Here is a 17,204-nt window from a genome sequence, read left to right on the forward strand (position 1 = left end):
CCGTCTTGTATCTGATTATAGTCGCCAGAAATTATAATGTGGCTGTCCACTATTTCCCCCATCATTTTATTAACCTCATAAAAAAAGGCCTGCTCTTCTTTGTTTGGGGCATATATATTACATATATTAACCTTAACTCCATTTATTTTAGCCTCAACACATATTATCCTCCCTTCATTATCTTTAAATTAATTTAAATTCTAATTTGTATGTATAAGTATTGCAACCCCACATTTACTGCTAGTATAAGAGCTATGGTATACCTGTCCCACCCATCCTGTCTTAAATGTAGCTATTTCTGTATCCACCAGATGTGTCCCCTGTAGCAGGGCCACATCTGATTTTTGAGATCAACAATAGGACAAACATTTCTTCCTTTTAGCGGGGTTATGTGATCCGTTTGTATTCCAGCTAATAAACCTTACTAAATTAACCATTTCCTAAGCCCATTTATACTCCATCGTATTGAGTTATCCAAAACCAACACATTACATTATCAATCACATCGCTTAATACTAACCATTTAGGGTGTTGTCCAACTGCCAGCCTTACCAAACAAAAATAAAACATCAACATATAATATGCCCCACATTTTGCACACAAAACACTCTTCCACAAAACCAGAAAAGAAAAAGAAAGAAAGAAAAAAACATCCATGGGTGGGAAAAAAACCATCCACCTAACAACCATAGATGCAAAAACCTTCGCTCCTAACTCCCTGTTATCCTAAAGAGAAGGAAAAGGAGAAAAAAAACCTCAACCTCAACTTGTCCGTGAGTTGCGTTCAATGACCAACCCAAAGAACCCTCGCCAACCCAGTGGTCCTGGGTGCACGAGGAGGGGCTGAAGAAGCCGAGGGTGTCAGGCTGCAATGGCGGACCCAAATGCACGACTCAGGAAACAAGGATAAAGGTGATCGGTTTATTGCTCCCAGAACAATGCAAGCAACGGGCAAAATATAGGATACTCGTAGGGTACAGATTTGGTCATTGGCAAATTATCAAAGATGTTTTATCAATATTAATAATTATTTTGTGAATTATGAATATGGTTATTAATAACTTTATTGAATTGACAAACAATCAAAACGGGGCACCACCCTGCAAGTCAGGGAGCAATAATCAAACTGTGGAATAGTCTCATTTCTGTGAAAATCCTTTTAAAGGAAACAAAGGAAGGGGTGATTTCGAGCACAGACCTGTTCAGCCAACAATTATTACAATAAGTACACAAATAATCACAAGCAACTGCTAATTAAGTATAATAAGATTTATTAATGTCACAATTATCAGTAGCTAATCAATAATCCTTCAATAATAAACTTATATACCCTTTTACAATATCACAACCAAAAACAAAGCAAAAAAAAAACAGCATGTAGCATGGACACCTCTGTGTCTGTGTGGCGTGTGTGTGCATGTGTGTGCGTGTGTGAGAGTGAGTGAAAGTGGAGTAGTCTAACACAAAAACTTTCAAAATGGCTACTCCGGTGAGCTGCACATAACAAGAGGGCGGTAGTGGTGTTGGGTGCACGACAAGGGGCTGAAGAAGCCGAGTGGGGGTTGCTAGGCAACACGTACGTTTATGCTAAGTCAAGCGTTAGCTCTATACAAACTCCACGTGGTTAAGCTAGCAGTGTTAGCTCGGGAGCTACGTGGCTAGCCTGTGTCGTGTGTGTGGGTGTGTGTGTATATAATTAGTAAAAGAAGAGTAGAGAAGAAGTGTAAAGAAAAGAGGCACTCTGATCTTAGTTATCGATAACCACTCCAGTGGCTAACAGCTGATTTCCGCGATTATCTCGCAAACAGTAACTAAACTCCGTGAAAAGGAGTGATTTAGCAGGTAGCGATTACAGTTGTACCAAGCTACTTAACAAAACCTAATCAACAGTATTGTGATCAATGATACATTCACAGAAACATATTAATAATCAGATATAGAACAGTACATAATTAAAATCACAGATCACATTAATGGCAATAAGTGGTAGCGAACCCTTTGCTCATTAATAAAACACACTATTTATCTCTGCCCAGACGTAAGCCTTCTTACTGTGCATTCAGTCTGTTTGTTCCTGTCCATAGATTTCCACAGAAATGAAACAGAGCGGGTCCCTGGCACTCGTCAGCGGCCACGGAGAAACTTCCCTCCAAAAAGGCAGCAAGGGGGCAAGTTTAGTCGACTTTGAGAAGAAAAATGTTGTTTCCTTCTCACTGCAGATATGAAAACACTGGTGCGTTTTCAAGGATCCACCAAAATTAAATCCACCTTCTCCAGAAAATGGAAGTTCAGCACAAGCGCTTGCGTGCCTCCTGTCAGCAACATGAGTTGCAAATTAAGGCAACAGGATTTTGGGTGATAAGGCTTATTTATAGATCAAGACTTCATGCTGTGTTTATGGTCCCGCTGATCCAATAGGAAGACTCAAAACTCTTGAAAGTGTTGAGACTACAATCTTGTAGTTCTTTGACTTCCTGCCAGTTGTCCCCTCTGGCTGGGACTTTCGCATTGAGGTGTGAACTCACCAGGCTGAGGCGCTTGCAAGTGGGCCTGTCTTTTGTCTCTGAGCTCTTTGTCTCTGAACACATGTGCCACATGTGTCTTGTATCCAGAGGTCAGTTTAATCTGAGGCATTTTGGTTAAAATCAGATTTAACACCACTGGTGGTCCCAACACACATATCTCCAGTTTGCCCTCTTCCAACTTCTCTTTCAAACCAACCAGAACCAGATTCTGGCGCCTGTCCCGATAGTAGGCATCCTGCTGAGCCGCCTCAAGCACTGAGCACTTCTTGACATTACTCTCCACTATTTGCAGAAGGCCAATGTTCTCATCTTCTAAATCAGATATCCTACTTTCCGCTGCTTCCAGACGCTGTATGACGCCATTAACATCTGTGCAGAGGCCCGCATTGTCTTTTTTAACTTGGTCAATATCAGTTTGCAATACCAGTAGTAACTTACTAACATGCCCAAGCTCGTCCATAGCTTTTCCGAGCGATTTTTGCATAGCAGACAGGACGCTTGTATCCATGCTTCGTTTATCACCACCTGGACCCGCCGAGGTAGTTTCTTCTTCTTGTTTGTCGCCGTCCTGTATATCTGCCATGTTGTTAGCCTACTTCGCAGCATTCTAGGGGGCTGTTGGCTTTGCCCCTTTGCCATCCAAAACTTATACGTGTTACACTGTGCCAAAGGAAAGCAAGCTCTATATCTCACATTTCAAGGTTACGGGTTATTCTGTTGGAAGCTCCGTTCTAGGCGGCCATGTTCCACGCACAAAAACTGAATAGTTTCTGAAAAACTGTTTATTAGATTTACTTAAAATCTAAAATCACACCCGTGTGGAGAGATGTCTGGTTTAGAATTACTGCTAGAATGATCACAAATGTAATTAAACAAATTTATAAAACCCCCAAAATGGATAATAATCTATCAGTTTCCAACGTCAGTATTTGTTTCTGGAATTTTCAACAGCCAATTCAAAATCACTCTTAGAGTTAGGGTTACCATGCTGCTTGAAATTGCTTCCGTCTTGATCAGTGTGGAGTCAGTAGAGCCCTCCGTGGTTTCTGATCCTCTCTCTCTGAATGCTTTTTGGGCGAGGTAGAAGCGAAGATCATTTGATCTCAGATCACGAATCCTCAGTCACCCACGGAGTTGCTCTTATCTGACTCTTGCACATGATCCCCGCTTCTGACACTGTGTTTGTTGTGGAAGTTTCTTTTGCAGCAGGAGTAAAGTTTTGAAAGTTTAGTAAAGTGAAACAAATAAGACAGTAGGAGACTAAACCAAGTTAGGTTTTTGTATTTTATTAAAAATATATTTGCAAATATAGGAGCAACATGATTTCACAAAAGGCACAGCAGCCCCGTGTGGAGTCAGTCCCTCAAATGAGTGAACAGAAACACTAGGCTTATATGTAACTTCAGAGTGACAGCATACACACACTTGTCTTATTATGATGCTACAGTTCTTACAGGCAATCTGATACACATAAAGACAATCGAAAAACACAAGAGACATCTCGGAGCCATTTCGCCTCCTCCTCCCTGTACGACTTTTACCCCCCCAGTTACATCTCAACTGGCATGGGAAAAACTGAATAAGCAGAGAAAGATGAGTTTGATGAGTTGGGAAGACTCAAGAAGGCATCCAGCCATGTGGTACAGGCTCCTCAGGCCCACACCGGCCGTCCCTCTTGCCAATATATCAGAGGCTTGCGGATTTGGGTAATACGCTACCCAAATCCTCCCCGCACAGCATCCACGGATCGCGGGTGTTGATTGAGAGTGACCTCCCCACCTTCTTCTCGACTAAAAACCCACAACACTTCTTGGGCTGAACCTTCAGTCCAGTCAGTTGACAGTAGGCCTCCAGGACGGCGATGTTGTTAACCACAACTTCCCAAGAACCACTCAACAAGACCAAGTCATCTGCAAAAGCCATCACAGTAGTGGCAGAGTTGCCAGCGGCGACAAAGCCTTGACCCTCGCGTTCGAGAATTTGGGTCAGTGGATCCAGGGCAAAGTTGAACAACAGAGACGACATGGAATCACCCTGTTTGACCCCGACCATGGCTATATGCGCAGTGTTCTGTTCTGAGCACCTCACCTTTGTCACGCAATCCTTGTACGAGTCCTTGACCAACTCATGATGTGCCCAGTTGTCCGTCCAAGATATAGCGCAAGCTTTGCCATGTCAGTGCGGAGAAGTCGGTACAGAAAACCCCTGGCCCTTCTCCTTTTGGTGGACCTCCTACCCGTACCTAGGGATGAGGGCTCGACAGGCCCCAGCTGCAACAGTGAGGTTGAGCATCTCCTCAGACCCAGGGACCGACCTCTTCTCACTCTCCAGAGGAACCGCCCGGTTTAATGAGAAGGAAAGCGACTCTGCGTCCCTCACCACCTTCCACTTGGGCTCACTGCCTCCCGTGAGCCCGATCTTTCACCTTCGGGAATGGGACAAGCGATTGACAAAGGGCGCACCAGCCACAGGACCTGGTTTTCTGTACGTCAGACGCGCCCTTCCCACGAAAGTTACAACTCCCTTCTCCAACTGCACTGGGAGGTCCGAACTCCGGGTAACTGGATCCAGAACAACTCCCCTCTCCCCATTGCCAGAATAATGGATGCTCCAGGTGGGCGAAGCAGCAGTGAGGTCAAGAGTCTCCCCAGACCTGGGGACCAACCCCTCCTCACTCATAAGAGGAACCGCCCGAATCGATGTGGAGGGCGACGCGAAAGGGACAAGCGATTAACAAATGGCACAGAAGCCCCAGGGCTTAACCTAGCCTGGAAGACGTCAAACGTGCCCTCCCCACGAGGGTTTCCACTCCCTTCTCCGTTGGCCACAGGGGGCCCAGAAGCCTGGCTAGATAGACCCTGAGGAACCCCCGTCTCCCCATCACCAGCTGGCTGATGGGTGCTCCAAACCCCTCCGAGGGCCAGTCTTCTCCGCCTTGAGATGGAGAGCCTGAGACGTCGGGGGGTGACGGGCAAGGACTGACCCGACAGAGCCCCAGGCGGAGAAAGACCCCCAGTTGGAGGGGGTGGGGGTCCAGGCATATGTGGTAGCGGGGCAGGACTACCGCGCCCAGACCCCCCATGCCAGACAGCCAAAGTTAAGGCCATTCTCCACCTGTGCCAGGACAGGCCGGGCGAAGGCCTAGCCTGACCGACACCACGGTCCTCCACATCTGTCTGACGTACCAACTAGAACCTACTAGACAACAACCCAGCAAGTAATAGCGGTGATGAAGTGTACTCAAAGCATTTAGGCCCAACTACTTTTGTTCACCGTTAGCTACTGTGGCGAGAACCTTCCCAGGCCCACAGTGCGAGAGTTTACAATAGGAACAATACAATACAATACAATATAGGGTTAGGGTTAGAATCTAACGCGGCTCGGCGGCGCGGGACACTCGGGCTCCGATCGATGCCTTGCTCCGCGGAAAAGTGTTCCCGTACGTCCCGCGAGCATTTAGGGGGATAAGGTTCCAGAAGACCGAATTGTCCGCACGGCCACGACCGTCAAACTGACCCATTCCCTTAAACAAACCAACATTACCCCACCTGCCTGTGGACACAGCTGTGATCTCAGACAAAGGGACTGGGCATACCATGCTCAGCTGTCCGTCCAGGACATATAACGCAAGCTTCGTCATGTCGGAGCGAAGCAGTCGGTACAGAAAAGGTCTGGCCCTTCTCCTTCTGTTGCACCTCCTGCCCACCCCTAGGAACGGGGGTTCTACTGGCTCCAACCGCACAGCACTACCGGCCCTCTTTCTCCCCACCTTTCGGATCAGCAGGGAGGCTGCAGATGCGATTGCCCCCTGATGACAATCGTCCTCCTTAGCAGGTATGTACTTAGAGCCCTTGGCAGCAACGCCCTCCCAAACCGCCTCCCACAACACTGCACCGATCTCGTTAGGCAGCTCGGGGAGCTCTCTTTGAGCAACCAACGTCCGAGTGAGCTCAGCTTTAGATGTTTCCAACCGTTGCCTGGCCTCTTCCTGCTCCTGAAGAGCTTTTCACACCGATCTGCACTGTAATCTAACCTGTTTCCTTGTCTTCCCGGGACTGAGGACAGAGGTCATTACCTTAACCAGGTCGGTCGATGGCACGTCTCAAGCCCGAGGAGCCAGTCCCTTCAATCCCCTCGTCGCGATCAGGTTGGCTGCAGCACAACGATGCCGGCTTTCCTCCCCCCGGGAAACCTTGTCCAGGTAAACCGATAGGTGTGTGCGCTGCTTGTGCAGAGAAAGACCCCTAACAGATGGAAAGATTCTGGCACAAACACTGCACCAGAATCTGGGCCCAGTCGCCAGACGGGGGCTGCCTCCCCCATTGCACTTCGGTAAGTGACAATCTATCTGATGACATTTTGGTCTGATCTTCTTACACTTCCGACACACCCACAGTATTTTCCTCACGTGTGGGAACTTCCCAAATGAATGACAAGCTCCGAGACGGAAGAAGCCCGTGCACCACACAGTTTGCAAGGGTCGGGCTCTGGGAGGCTAATCACCAACAAACTCGAACCGCCACCGGCCACCGCGGTGGGATCAATCACAGGGCCGGCAGGAAAAGGCTGGGAGGGATATACCACATTTGACTGTCCGGCGCCACTGATGTCAGACCTTTTTCCCTCCACCCCCGATGATTCCACCACTGGGCATCCACCACCATACTTGGCGGCATGGGGCGTCCCAGGGACGTGTGCTCTCCAGTTCCCAGTCCATGGATAGGGTTGTCACTTCTGGAGGATCAAGACTGTCCCTAATCCCAGGGGGAGATCTCTTCCCTCTTATCTTTAGGTGGGGGGGACCGCGCTTCCGAGTCCTCCACCACCTTCCCCTTGGACCCACCGGCGCCGGTGAGCCCGAGCCTTCGCCTCCGGGAAAGTGACAAGCGATTGACTAAAGGCTTCGCAGCCTCAGGTTCGTCAATCTCTCCTGCCTTCTCCGCCTGTTAATCCGCCCACCGTGCCTGAAGAGATCCTGCGCTCTGCACAGAGACATCTGCTTCCGCAAACACCGGCTTCTTCGGCTACAGCTGCCGCGTCGAGTCCCATTGCCCGACCAGCGACATTCACTGGAGAGGCGGAAGACTGCAGTGGATTTCTGCTCCAGGTGTCGCTACCCCACCTGTTCAACAATGACACGGCCCGAGTGGCCTTTGTGATCTCCCTGCTGTCAGGCCGTGCTCTCCAGTGGGCCCAGTCGTCATGGAACTCTAACTCCCGGTTGGTGACATCTTTGTCGGCTTTCATTCAACACTTCAAGGAAGTTTTCGGGCAGGTGGCGGCTGACCTTACTGTGCATGATCAACTTTACCGGCTCCGCCAGGGAGGATCGTCTGTGAGTACATATGCTCTCCAGTTTCGTACATTAGCGGCTGCTAGCGGTTGGAACGAGACAGCCCTCATGACGGCATTCAGACATGGTCTCCACCCTGATGTTCGTCAGCTAGTAGTGGTGTATGATGACACCAGGGGATTGGAAAACCTCATACAAAACACTGTACGTGTGGCTCAACGCTTGTCTGCTTGTGAACCCTCTGCCACGGCTGTTTCCTCTCCTCCTTCGGTATCGCCTAGCAATATTCCAGCCACTGAACCTATGCAAATCGATTCTGCTCGCCTGTCACATTTCATCTCCATTCCCTCCTCCAGACGTTAGGGGTCAACAAACGTCGGATCCCGCAGGATTTGGAAATTCACACCATCCAAGGCAAGCTGCCAGGAAAGGGTCGGATTGGCCATGTTTCCCCTACACTGACGCTCCGGGTAGGCAGTTTGCACTCTGAAAAACTCATCTTCATGGTACTAGAAGACTCCACAGCCAAAATCATCCTGGGAAGGCCATGGCTAGTGCAGCATCAACCTACCATCAACTGGACGACTGGAGAGGTTCTACAATGGGGTGAGGACTGTATTCATGCATGCGTCACACCGCTCCAGAGGAAATCACCTCCAAAACCTCCTTCTTCATCTACAAGCAATGGACCCCAGTTTCCCGTGTGTTCCACTACCATCGAGAGCCCCGACGTTCTTCATCAAGTGGACCTTCCCTTTGTTTACAAAGACTTCAAGGACGTGTTTAGTAAACAACTGGCTACAAAGTTGCCTCCACATTGACCCTGGGACTGTGCTGTTGACCTGAACCCCGGAGCCACCGTCCCTAAAGGACAGGTCAATCCCCTCTCAATCCCAGAACAGAAAGCCATGGAGGAATATGTGAAGGAGGACCTTCAGCAGCAGTTCATCCGCCCATCCACCTCTCCTGCCGCTTCTAGTTTCTTCTTTGTGGCCAAAAAGGATGGAGGTTTGAGACCATGCATTGACTATAGATCCCTTAACTCCCAAACCATAAAGTTTAGATATCCCCTTCCTCTGGTTCCGGCGGCCCTGGAGCAGCTGTGGGGAGCCCGCATCTTCACGAAGTTGGATTTACGAAGCGCCTACAACCTGATCTGCATCCGTCGAGGTGACGAATGGAAGACAGCCTTTGTCACCCTCTCTGGAGTATCAGGTCGTGCCTTTCGGACTGGCTAATCCTCCAGCTGTATTCCAGGGATTCATGAACGAGGTCCTCCGGGAATTCCTCAACCGCTTCGTTGTGGTCTACATTGATGACATCCTCATCTATTCCTCTTCTCTCTCTGAACACCAACTACACGTCCATCAAGTGCTGAAGAAACTCAGAGAGAACGAACTGTATCTGAAGCTGGAGAAATGTGAGTTCCACACCCCATCTGTGCAGTTTCTGGGTTACGTCATCGACCAACACGGGGTCCAGATGGACCAAAAGAAAGTGGACACCATCCGTCATTGGCCTCTTCCTTCCACCATCAAGGACCTCCAGCGGTTTCTGGGATTTGCCAACTTTTATAGACGTTTCATCCTCGTCTACAGTGACATCAGTGCTCCTCTGACCTCGGCCCTCAAAGGGCAGCCCAAATCCCTGTCCCTGACTCAGGAGGCCATAACTGCCTTTGCTCGTCTTAAGGATGCCTTCATAACCGCTCCCATCCTGGATCATCCTAACCCGGACCTGCCCTTTGTTGTTGAGGTTGATGCGTCCTCCACTGGGGCAGGAGCGGTACTGTCACAACGGCAAGGAACACCTCCCAGACTCCATCCCTGTGCCTTCTTCTCCAAGAAGCTTTCTACTGCAGAACAGAATTACGACATTGGAAACTGGGAACTACTGGCTATCAAACTGGCCCTTGAGGGGTGGAGACATTGGTTGGAGGGAGCAAATCACCAGTTTGAGGTCATAACAGATCATCGTAACCTGGAATATATCAGAGAGGCAAAATGATTGAACCCTCGCCAAGCCCGTTGGGCTCTCTTCTTTACTCGCTTTGACTTCCACATCACCTATAGACCAGGCAGCAAGAATGGCAAGGCTGATGTCCTCTCTCGTCTCCATCAATCAGCTGCTGAGGATCTCCAACCTGAACCCATCATACCTCCTGCCTTGATCGTCAATCCTATTGTCTGGGACATTGACGAACAGATCACCCAGGCAAACCTTCACCTTCCCGCTCCGCCAGGAGGTCCCGAAGGGGTGCTCTTCGTCCCTCCTCAGTTCCGTACCATCCTGCTGGACTCAGCCCACACCGTTCCGGGTTCGGGACATCCGGGTAGGAAGCGTACCCTCTCCCTCCTCCGCCAACGGTACTGGTGGCCCACCATCTCTCAGGATGTGTCCCGTTATGTTTCCGGCTGTTTGGTTTGTGCCATAACCAACACCCCCAGAAATCTCCCAGAAGGCAAGCTCATGCCCCTTCCTGTTCCTCTATGTCCATGGTCCCACTTAGGAATAGACTTCATGACTGACCTTCCTGTATCCGATAGCCACACCTGCATCCTGGTAGCAGTGGACAGGTTCTCCAAGGGGTGCAGGCTGATTCCTCTACCCGGGCTTCCCACTGCCCTCATGACAGCAGAAGCACTCTTCCGTCATGTGTTCAGGAACTTTGGCATTCCAGAGGACATCGTCTCGGACAGAGGACCTCAGTTCATCTCCAGAGTTTGGCAGGCCTTCTTCAGACTCTTAGGAGTGACAGTCAGTATATCGTCAGGTTATCACCCTCAGACAAACGGACAAACTGAACGGAAGATCCAAGAAATAGGACGTCATCTCAGGACCTACTGCCACCAGAACCAGAACAGTTGGAACCGTTTCCTCCCCTGGGCAGAATATGCCCAGAATTCCCTTCGTCAAACCACCAAAGGACTCACCCCTTTCCAATGCATCCTGGGTTATCAACCCCCGCTTTTCCCTTGGTCGGGTGAGCCATCAGAGGTGCCTGCCGTTAACCACTGGTTCCAGAACAGTGAGCAGGTATGGGATGCAGCTCACGTGCAGCTCCAACAAGCTGTCCACAGGCACAAGGAACATGCAGACCGACGTCTGACCGACACCCCTCAGTACCAACCCGGCCAGAAAGTGTGGCTGTCCACTCGGGGCCTCCACCTGCCTTGCCGAAAGCTCAGCCCTCGCTACATTGGGCCCTTCACCATACAGAGGCAGATAAATGACGTCACCTACAGGCTAACTCTTCCTTCTCAGTACAGAATCTCACCTTCGTTTCATGTCTCCCTATTGAAACCCTTTATTGACCCTGTCTCTCCTCCTCCCACAGACCCTGACGCCGTGGTGCTTCCTCCTCCCGTACCCATCGACGATGAAGCCATCTATAGAGTCCGTCACATCTTGGATTCACAGCGACGGGGTCGGCGTCTCGAGTATCTGGTTGACTGGGAGGACTACGGTCCTGAGGAGCGGTCGTGGGTACCACGGGATGACATCCTAGACCCTGCTCTCCTCGACCAGTTCCACGCCGACCGTCCAGGTCGCCCCGCCCCTCGGGGTCGGGGCAGGCCTTGTCGCCGTGTTCGACCCTCTTCTCAGCCGTTAGGAGCCGCCTTGGGAGGAGGGGGTACTGTCAGGGTCCCACCGGCACCTGCACTCACTCCTCCCGCTCATTCTCCAGCACAAACTCCTCCCACTGATTCATACTCCTCCCCACTCATGCAGATCAGTCGCTCCCAGTCCCCTCAGTACTGATTACTCACACCTGCACCTCATCAAGCCTCATCCTCAGTTCACCACCTGCAGCTAATCAACAACCACCTACATAAGCAGCACAACCACACACACTCGTTGTCTAGTCTCGTTTCTACATGACGCTCTGACTCACACATGTTATGCCTAGTCTATCCAAGTTTGCCTTACCAGTACTTTGTATCCTGTTGTCTGCTGCTGCTCTAAACCTGCCTACTCAGCTACCGGATTCCTGCCTGTTGCTTCATGCTCTTTGTTGGATCATTATTAATAAAGATCTGCTTCACTACTCCAGTCTGTCTCCTGGTCGTCCGTGACACAAGTCAAGTCAAGTCATACAAAAGTTTCCATTTTTAAACAAGCTAAAAGACAGTGATTATGAACTTCTGGAGTTTTATTTGCATTTATTTCCTACTCAATATTCAAAAGACATTGCATCAAAAGCACAGCCTAAAACTGATATTAGGCCAACAATAAATCAACATACATATTTGTTCAGTATGCCTCAAACATGGCATCAAATCATGAATTCAAGTATAATGCTTTCTAAGTCAAATAATATTCTTCATACTTGCCTCACTTTTATGGGACAGAAACACATCCTTTAACCTTTCCTTCTCTTAAAAAAAAAAAAAAACATTCTTTAAGGGCGTTTTCACACATGAAAGTCCAAACCAAGGTCCGGACCAAGGTTCATGTTTTTGTTACATTGTATACATTTGATCCGGTAAGTTTTGGTTTCACACTGCAGTTTTGCAAGCGCACTAAAGATCGATACATGACAAAACTAGGTCCTGCCGTCATAACATACGTGAGCTGCGTCTCCAGATATTTATAATTGATTGGTTTGTAGGCGGGCATCCCCGTCCCTCTCTCTGTGTCGGAGTTTTTTCGACTGACTGTTGCTCTCCCTTACTGCTGCGGCTCTTTTTGTTTTGTTGTGATGTTGAGAAGCAAGACACGGGAACTTTCTTTCTGGAGCATTTATTCAGAGACAAATGGAAACCTACACTGTACATTTACTACCACTTAACAAATAAACTGCTGATGTATTCTCTGCTCTGATAGCCGACAGCTGTCTTCTTTGAGCACATTTACCGTCACTCTCACTCACTAAGCACTGAGCTATTTCTTAAAGGAGCTTCCCCGGTCTTGTAACACAAGGGGAGCCTGCCAGAGCTTCTTGTATTTGGTCCAAAAGTCCGAACCATCCAAAAAATGCTTTTACACTATAAACGAACCGGACCATGGTTCAGTTTGGTCCGGACCGAGACCACCTCTTTTTATCGGACCAAAATTTGGTCTTTTGATCCGGACCGTGGTCCAGGGGAGGTTTCACACCTGTCATTTTGGTTCGGATCAAACTAAAAAGTCCGAAAGTCCGGACCAAACGAGGTATGTGTGAAAACGCCGTAAGAGAAGCTGAATCCCACCACTTTTGTGTAATTTGGAGAGATTGAGTGTATTTATCACATGGAATGAATAGTATATATTTGTCAGTGTATTTGTGAGTGAGTGAAAAGTTAATATTGGTGAGTAAATGTGTGCATGTGTGTGTGTATGTGTGTGTGCAGAGTGTGTTGTGTGTGTGCCTAGCTTTATACACACACTTACGTCTGCATGTGTTGTGTGTGTGAGTGAGAGAGAGAGAGAGAGTGCAGTTTGTGTTGTGTGTGTAATATGTATGTATGTGTTTGCCTAGTTTTATTCGCTCTTAACCACCTTGAACAAAGAGGGTAGGGTGTGCTTATTCATGGCCCGAAAACTGAAGGGAGTTCTGTCCATCACAAACATCCAAATAGTGATTCAGCTGAAAATGGGGGCTGGAACCCCAATCTCTCCCGACTTGAAGTGAAATTCGACGTGGTGGTGGTTGACGTCAGAAATATTTGTAGTGCAGACCTTGCAAACTGCCGTTCAATTCTGTGTATCCTTATAGCCAAACTTTATTATTTTCGGTGCAGAGGGGTCCGTGACGTTAAGTTACTTTCCGTTCCGTTTTGACGGTCTGCCGCTGTGTGCCACATCATCATATCAACGGGTTACCGCGCATGCAACAGCACTAAAATCATAACGTTAACTCCTCCTCAATATCAGAGGGAAAAAATATATATTTATTAAACAGAAAGTCAAGTCATTTCAATACATTTGACTCAAGTTTAAGTCAAGTCTCAAGTCATAAATATCAAGTCAAAGTCAAGTTGAGTCTTTTATAAATGTTTATCAAGCAAGCTAAAATTTGCGACTCAAGTATAACTTGAGTCAAGTTGTGTGACTCGAGTCCCCCATGTCTGGTGTACATGTACACAAATCAATGGATTTCAATAACGGGACCATTTCACAAACTGCCGTGAGACTGGGTTGAGTGGTAGATGGGTCAAACAAACGACTGAATCAAACACAGGACTTTCCCCTAGGAACCGGGGATCATGTGCTGTTTGAAAATAAAGTAGTGGGGCGCCCGGTTAGCTCAATTGGTAGAGCATGCGACCATAAAGAGGTTTATTCCTCAATGCAAAAGTCCGGGGTTGTAATTCAACCTGTAGCAAGTTTCCTGCATGTCTTCCCGCTCTCTCTCCCCTTGCTGTCCTGGTGATGAAAGGCCAACATGAATCTCTCTCCAAGATTAATCTCTCGTTGTCCGTGGTGTTGTAGAGGAGACTTAAACGATATTGCAGATGTTTTGGTCAACTGACTGGATGCTCTCGCTGTTTCCCTCCTGCCCGGCTGTCCAAATGGCACGTGGCTCGCGTGAAAATAGACCTGGGGCATACCTCTATTGGAGCAGACAGCCAATTCACGGGGACGCGCTATGATGCAGCTGGTGGAATATCAAGCATTGACTTGAACGGCGGTGATTGCTTGTGTGGCAATACGTAGGTGAAAAATACCGGTAACTGTCACTAGATAAATATGATCGTGTTATGAGAAAGCTTTGCATCAGGTTACACACATGAATATTAAGGGAACAGGCTGTGTATCCTGTTGTGACCTCACATGTAAGGGAAGCTTACTCGTTTCCAGTTGCAATTTGACTTTCACTTCTGCCAGAGTTCAATCCAATTAAACTTTTTCACCCAAAACTGCGATCTGGGATCTCCTGGGTGCTGGAATTTTCCCTTTCATTGGGGAAATTTGTATTGTTTGTCTTTTTAATTACTGCATGGCAAAAGAATACAAGCAGAAGAGAAGGTAGAGAGGTACCTTTGGTTTCCAAATGGGGTCTAAAAGACAACACATGGGGCAATTACTAGGAAGGGTTTGAAGACTTTAGGGGTTATGGGTTCGGAAAGCTTGAAATGTGATGTTTAGAGCAAGGAAGGAAGGACATTAGTGACCAACAAAGACTGAGAGGGAGGGATGAAGCCAACAGTAGAAAGAGATAAATCAGTTGTATTACAGAGTTTGAGGCAGAGAGCTGCAGCCTCTCTCCTTCCACTGATGATGGAGACACAGGACGGAGCAGAGCTCTGCTTTCCACAACTCTTCAACACCTCCTGTAGGAAGCTGACAACTCCTTGGTTTGAAGTGATGTTCATTCACATTTTGCTCTACTCCATCTCTCTGCTCACTGTAGCTCTCAACCTGCTCGTCATCATCTCAGTCTCCCACTTCAGGCAAAGTTTAATGTCTCAACAGTTGAAGTTTTAGATATATGAACCCTTTGTGTCAGTTTCAGGGTCCTGGTATTGTGCATGCTGGCTTGATGTCTCACTGTCAGGGCTTATTGGGATGCTCGAAGGAGCCATTGATGATGTTAATTGTAATGTAACACCTGTTCTTCTCATACCGTGATAATCAAACTGACTGCTCAGAATAAGGCCTGTTTCTATCACGCATCAGGAAAAACACTCATGAGTGTTTTTGGAATGATTGTTTCGATTGTTTCAGAAAGAACTAATATAAAGTGTTTGTCATTTAGATATGAGGACTTGTTGGTTTAATGGTGTTTTTCTCTTTCCCTCCAGGCAGCTCCACACACCCACCAACATCCTCCTCCTCTCTCTGGCTGTCTCAGACCTTCTAGTGGGCCTCGTGCTGATGCCGGGAGAAATCCTCAGAAATACATCCTGCTGGTTCCTTGGTGACTTTGTGTGTTTTCTTTATAAATATCTTTCATTTATCATTCCATACTCATCAGTAGGTGACATGGTGCTCATATCAGTTGACCGTTACGTTGCTATTTGTGACCCTCTGCATTACACCACCAGAATCACTGTCAACAGAGTTAAACTGTGTGTTTGTCTGTGTTGGCTCTGTTCTTTTTCCTACAGCTTCATCTTTGTGAAGGATGAACTGACTCAACCAGGGAGATATAATTCCTGCTACGGAGAATGTGTGTTGGTCATTGACTATGTCGTTGCAGCTGTTGATCTTGTTTTAAGCTTTATTGTTCCAGTAACTGTCATCATAACTCTGTATCTGAGAATATTTGCCGTGGCTGTGTCTCAGGCTCGTGCCATGCGCTCTCACATTACAGCTGTCACACTCCAGCATTCAGTGACTCCAAAGCCAAAGAAATCAGAGCTGAAAGCAGCCAGGAATCTTGGTGTTGTTGTAGTTGTGTTCATACTATGTTTCTGCCCATATTACGCTGTCTCTCTTGCAGGTGACAGCTTGGTGAATGCTTTATCTGCAACAAATGCTCTCTTCTATTGTCACTCTTGTCTAAACCCTGTGATCTATGCCTTGTTTTACCCCTGGTTTAGAAAAGCAGTTAAACTCATTGTAACTCTTCAGATACTGCAGCCTGGCTCCTCTGAGACCAACATAATGTAGAGAGGCTGTAGAGGGACTAAGATCAGACTCGGCCTAAGGACATAGGAATGATTATATTAATGCTGTTCCGTGATCACTTATTGTAAACAGAATGTAAACATATGCTTTCCTGTCCAAAAGTCTATATTAAAAATGCCAGTGTTTCGCTTTTGCATACTGTTTTTTAAGTCATCACATATTTACACATGTATGACACTTATAGAATATTTTTTTCCCAGTAAACCTTTTTTTCTTTGGGATAGGAAACATTTCAACCCAACACAACAAAAGAGCTACTAAAGCTTTGTATTCATGTCACTATATTGGTGAAAGCATCATCTGATTTGTGTCCATTTAGTTGCAAACAGAAATTACAGGCCTGCTGGGCTCCTGTTTAACAGATGCCCCTGAACAGACACACTTCCACATCAAGTACAGAAAAACATCATCTGTGAACTGTAATTGTGTTTCACATAAAACTGTCAGTACAAAAAGAGCTTGGCCCCTTTACAAAGTTGTTTTAATCATTTCAGTTTAGTGTGATTCATATGTGATCCCTGTATAACATATCTTGTCTTTATGACAGAATGATTTAAACCACTATGAAGTACTGTTACGAGAAGTACAAAAATAGATAATTTGATAATGTTTATCTACAATTCATCAGATCATTGCAGTCACATTTCCAGAGAAAGATGTAATCATAGGACAGAGAAAGTTAAAGCTACACAAATGATGTAAAGTGTAATGGGTTGCAATTTTAAATCAATTTTATTTGAAAAATGATCAGAATTATCATTCATTTAATTTTACCTAGCATAGTGATTTTTTTTATAAAATGACATTAAGTATGTTAATAAACAGAAGAC

At 47.2% G+C, this 17,204-nt stretch overlaps 1 protein-coding gene across 1 annotated transcript; it reads left to right on the forward strand.

The window, feature by feature from the left end:
* Window positions 1–15,021: 15,021 nt before the first annotated feature.
* On the forward strand, window positions 15,022–16,356 carry LOC114545463 (trace amine-associated receptor 13c-like). The gene is made up of 2 exons (XM_028563729.1): window positions 15,022–15,194; window positions 15,546–16,356. The coding sequence occupies exons 1-2, from the start codon at window positions 15,022–15,024 to the stop codon at window positions 16,354–16,356; spliced, it is 984 nt and encodes a 327-aa protein (XP_028419530.1).
* The last annotated feature ends 848 nt before the right edge of the window (window positions 16,357–17,204 follow it).

The sequence above is a fragment of the Perca flavescens genome, chromosome 19, assembly GCF_004354835.1.
Source record: "Perca flavescens isolate YP-PL-M2 chromosome 19, PFLA_1.0, whole genome shotgun sequence".
Classification (NCBI taxonomy): Eukaryota; Metazoa; Chordata; class Actinopteri; order Perciformes; family Percidae; genus Perca; species Perca flavescens.

Bases quoted from the DNA above. Each gene is read 5' to 3' on its own strand.
- LOC114545463 (XM_028563729.1), top strand. From the start codon at position 15,022: ATGGAGACACAGGACGGAGCAGAGCTCTGCTTTCCACAACTCTTCAAC. The intron at 15,195-15,545 runs GCAAAGTTTAAT...CTTTCCCTCCAG, and splicing joins ATCTCAGTCTCCCACTTCAG to GCAGCTCCACACACCCACCA.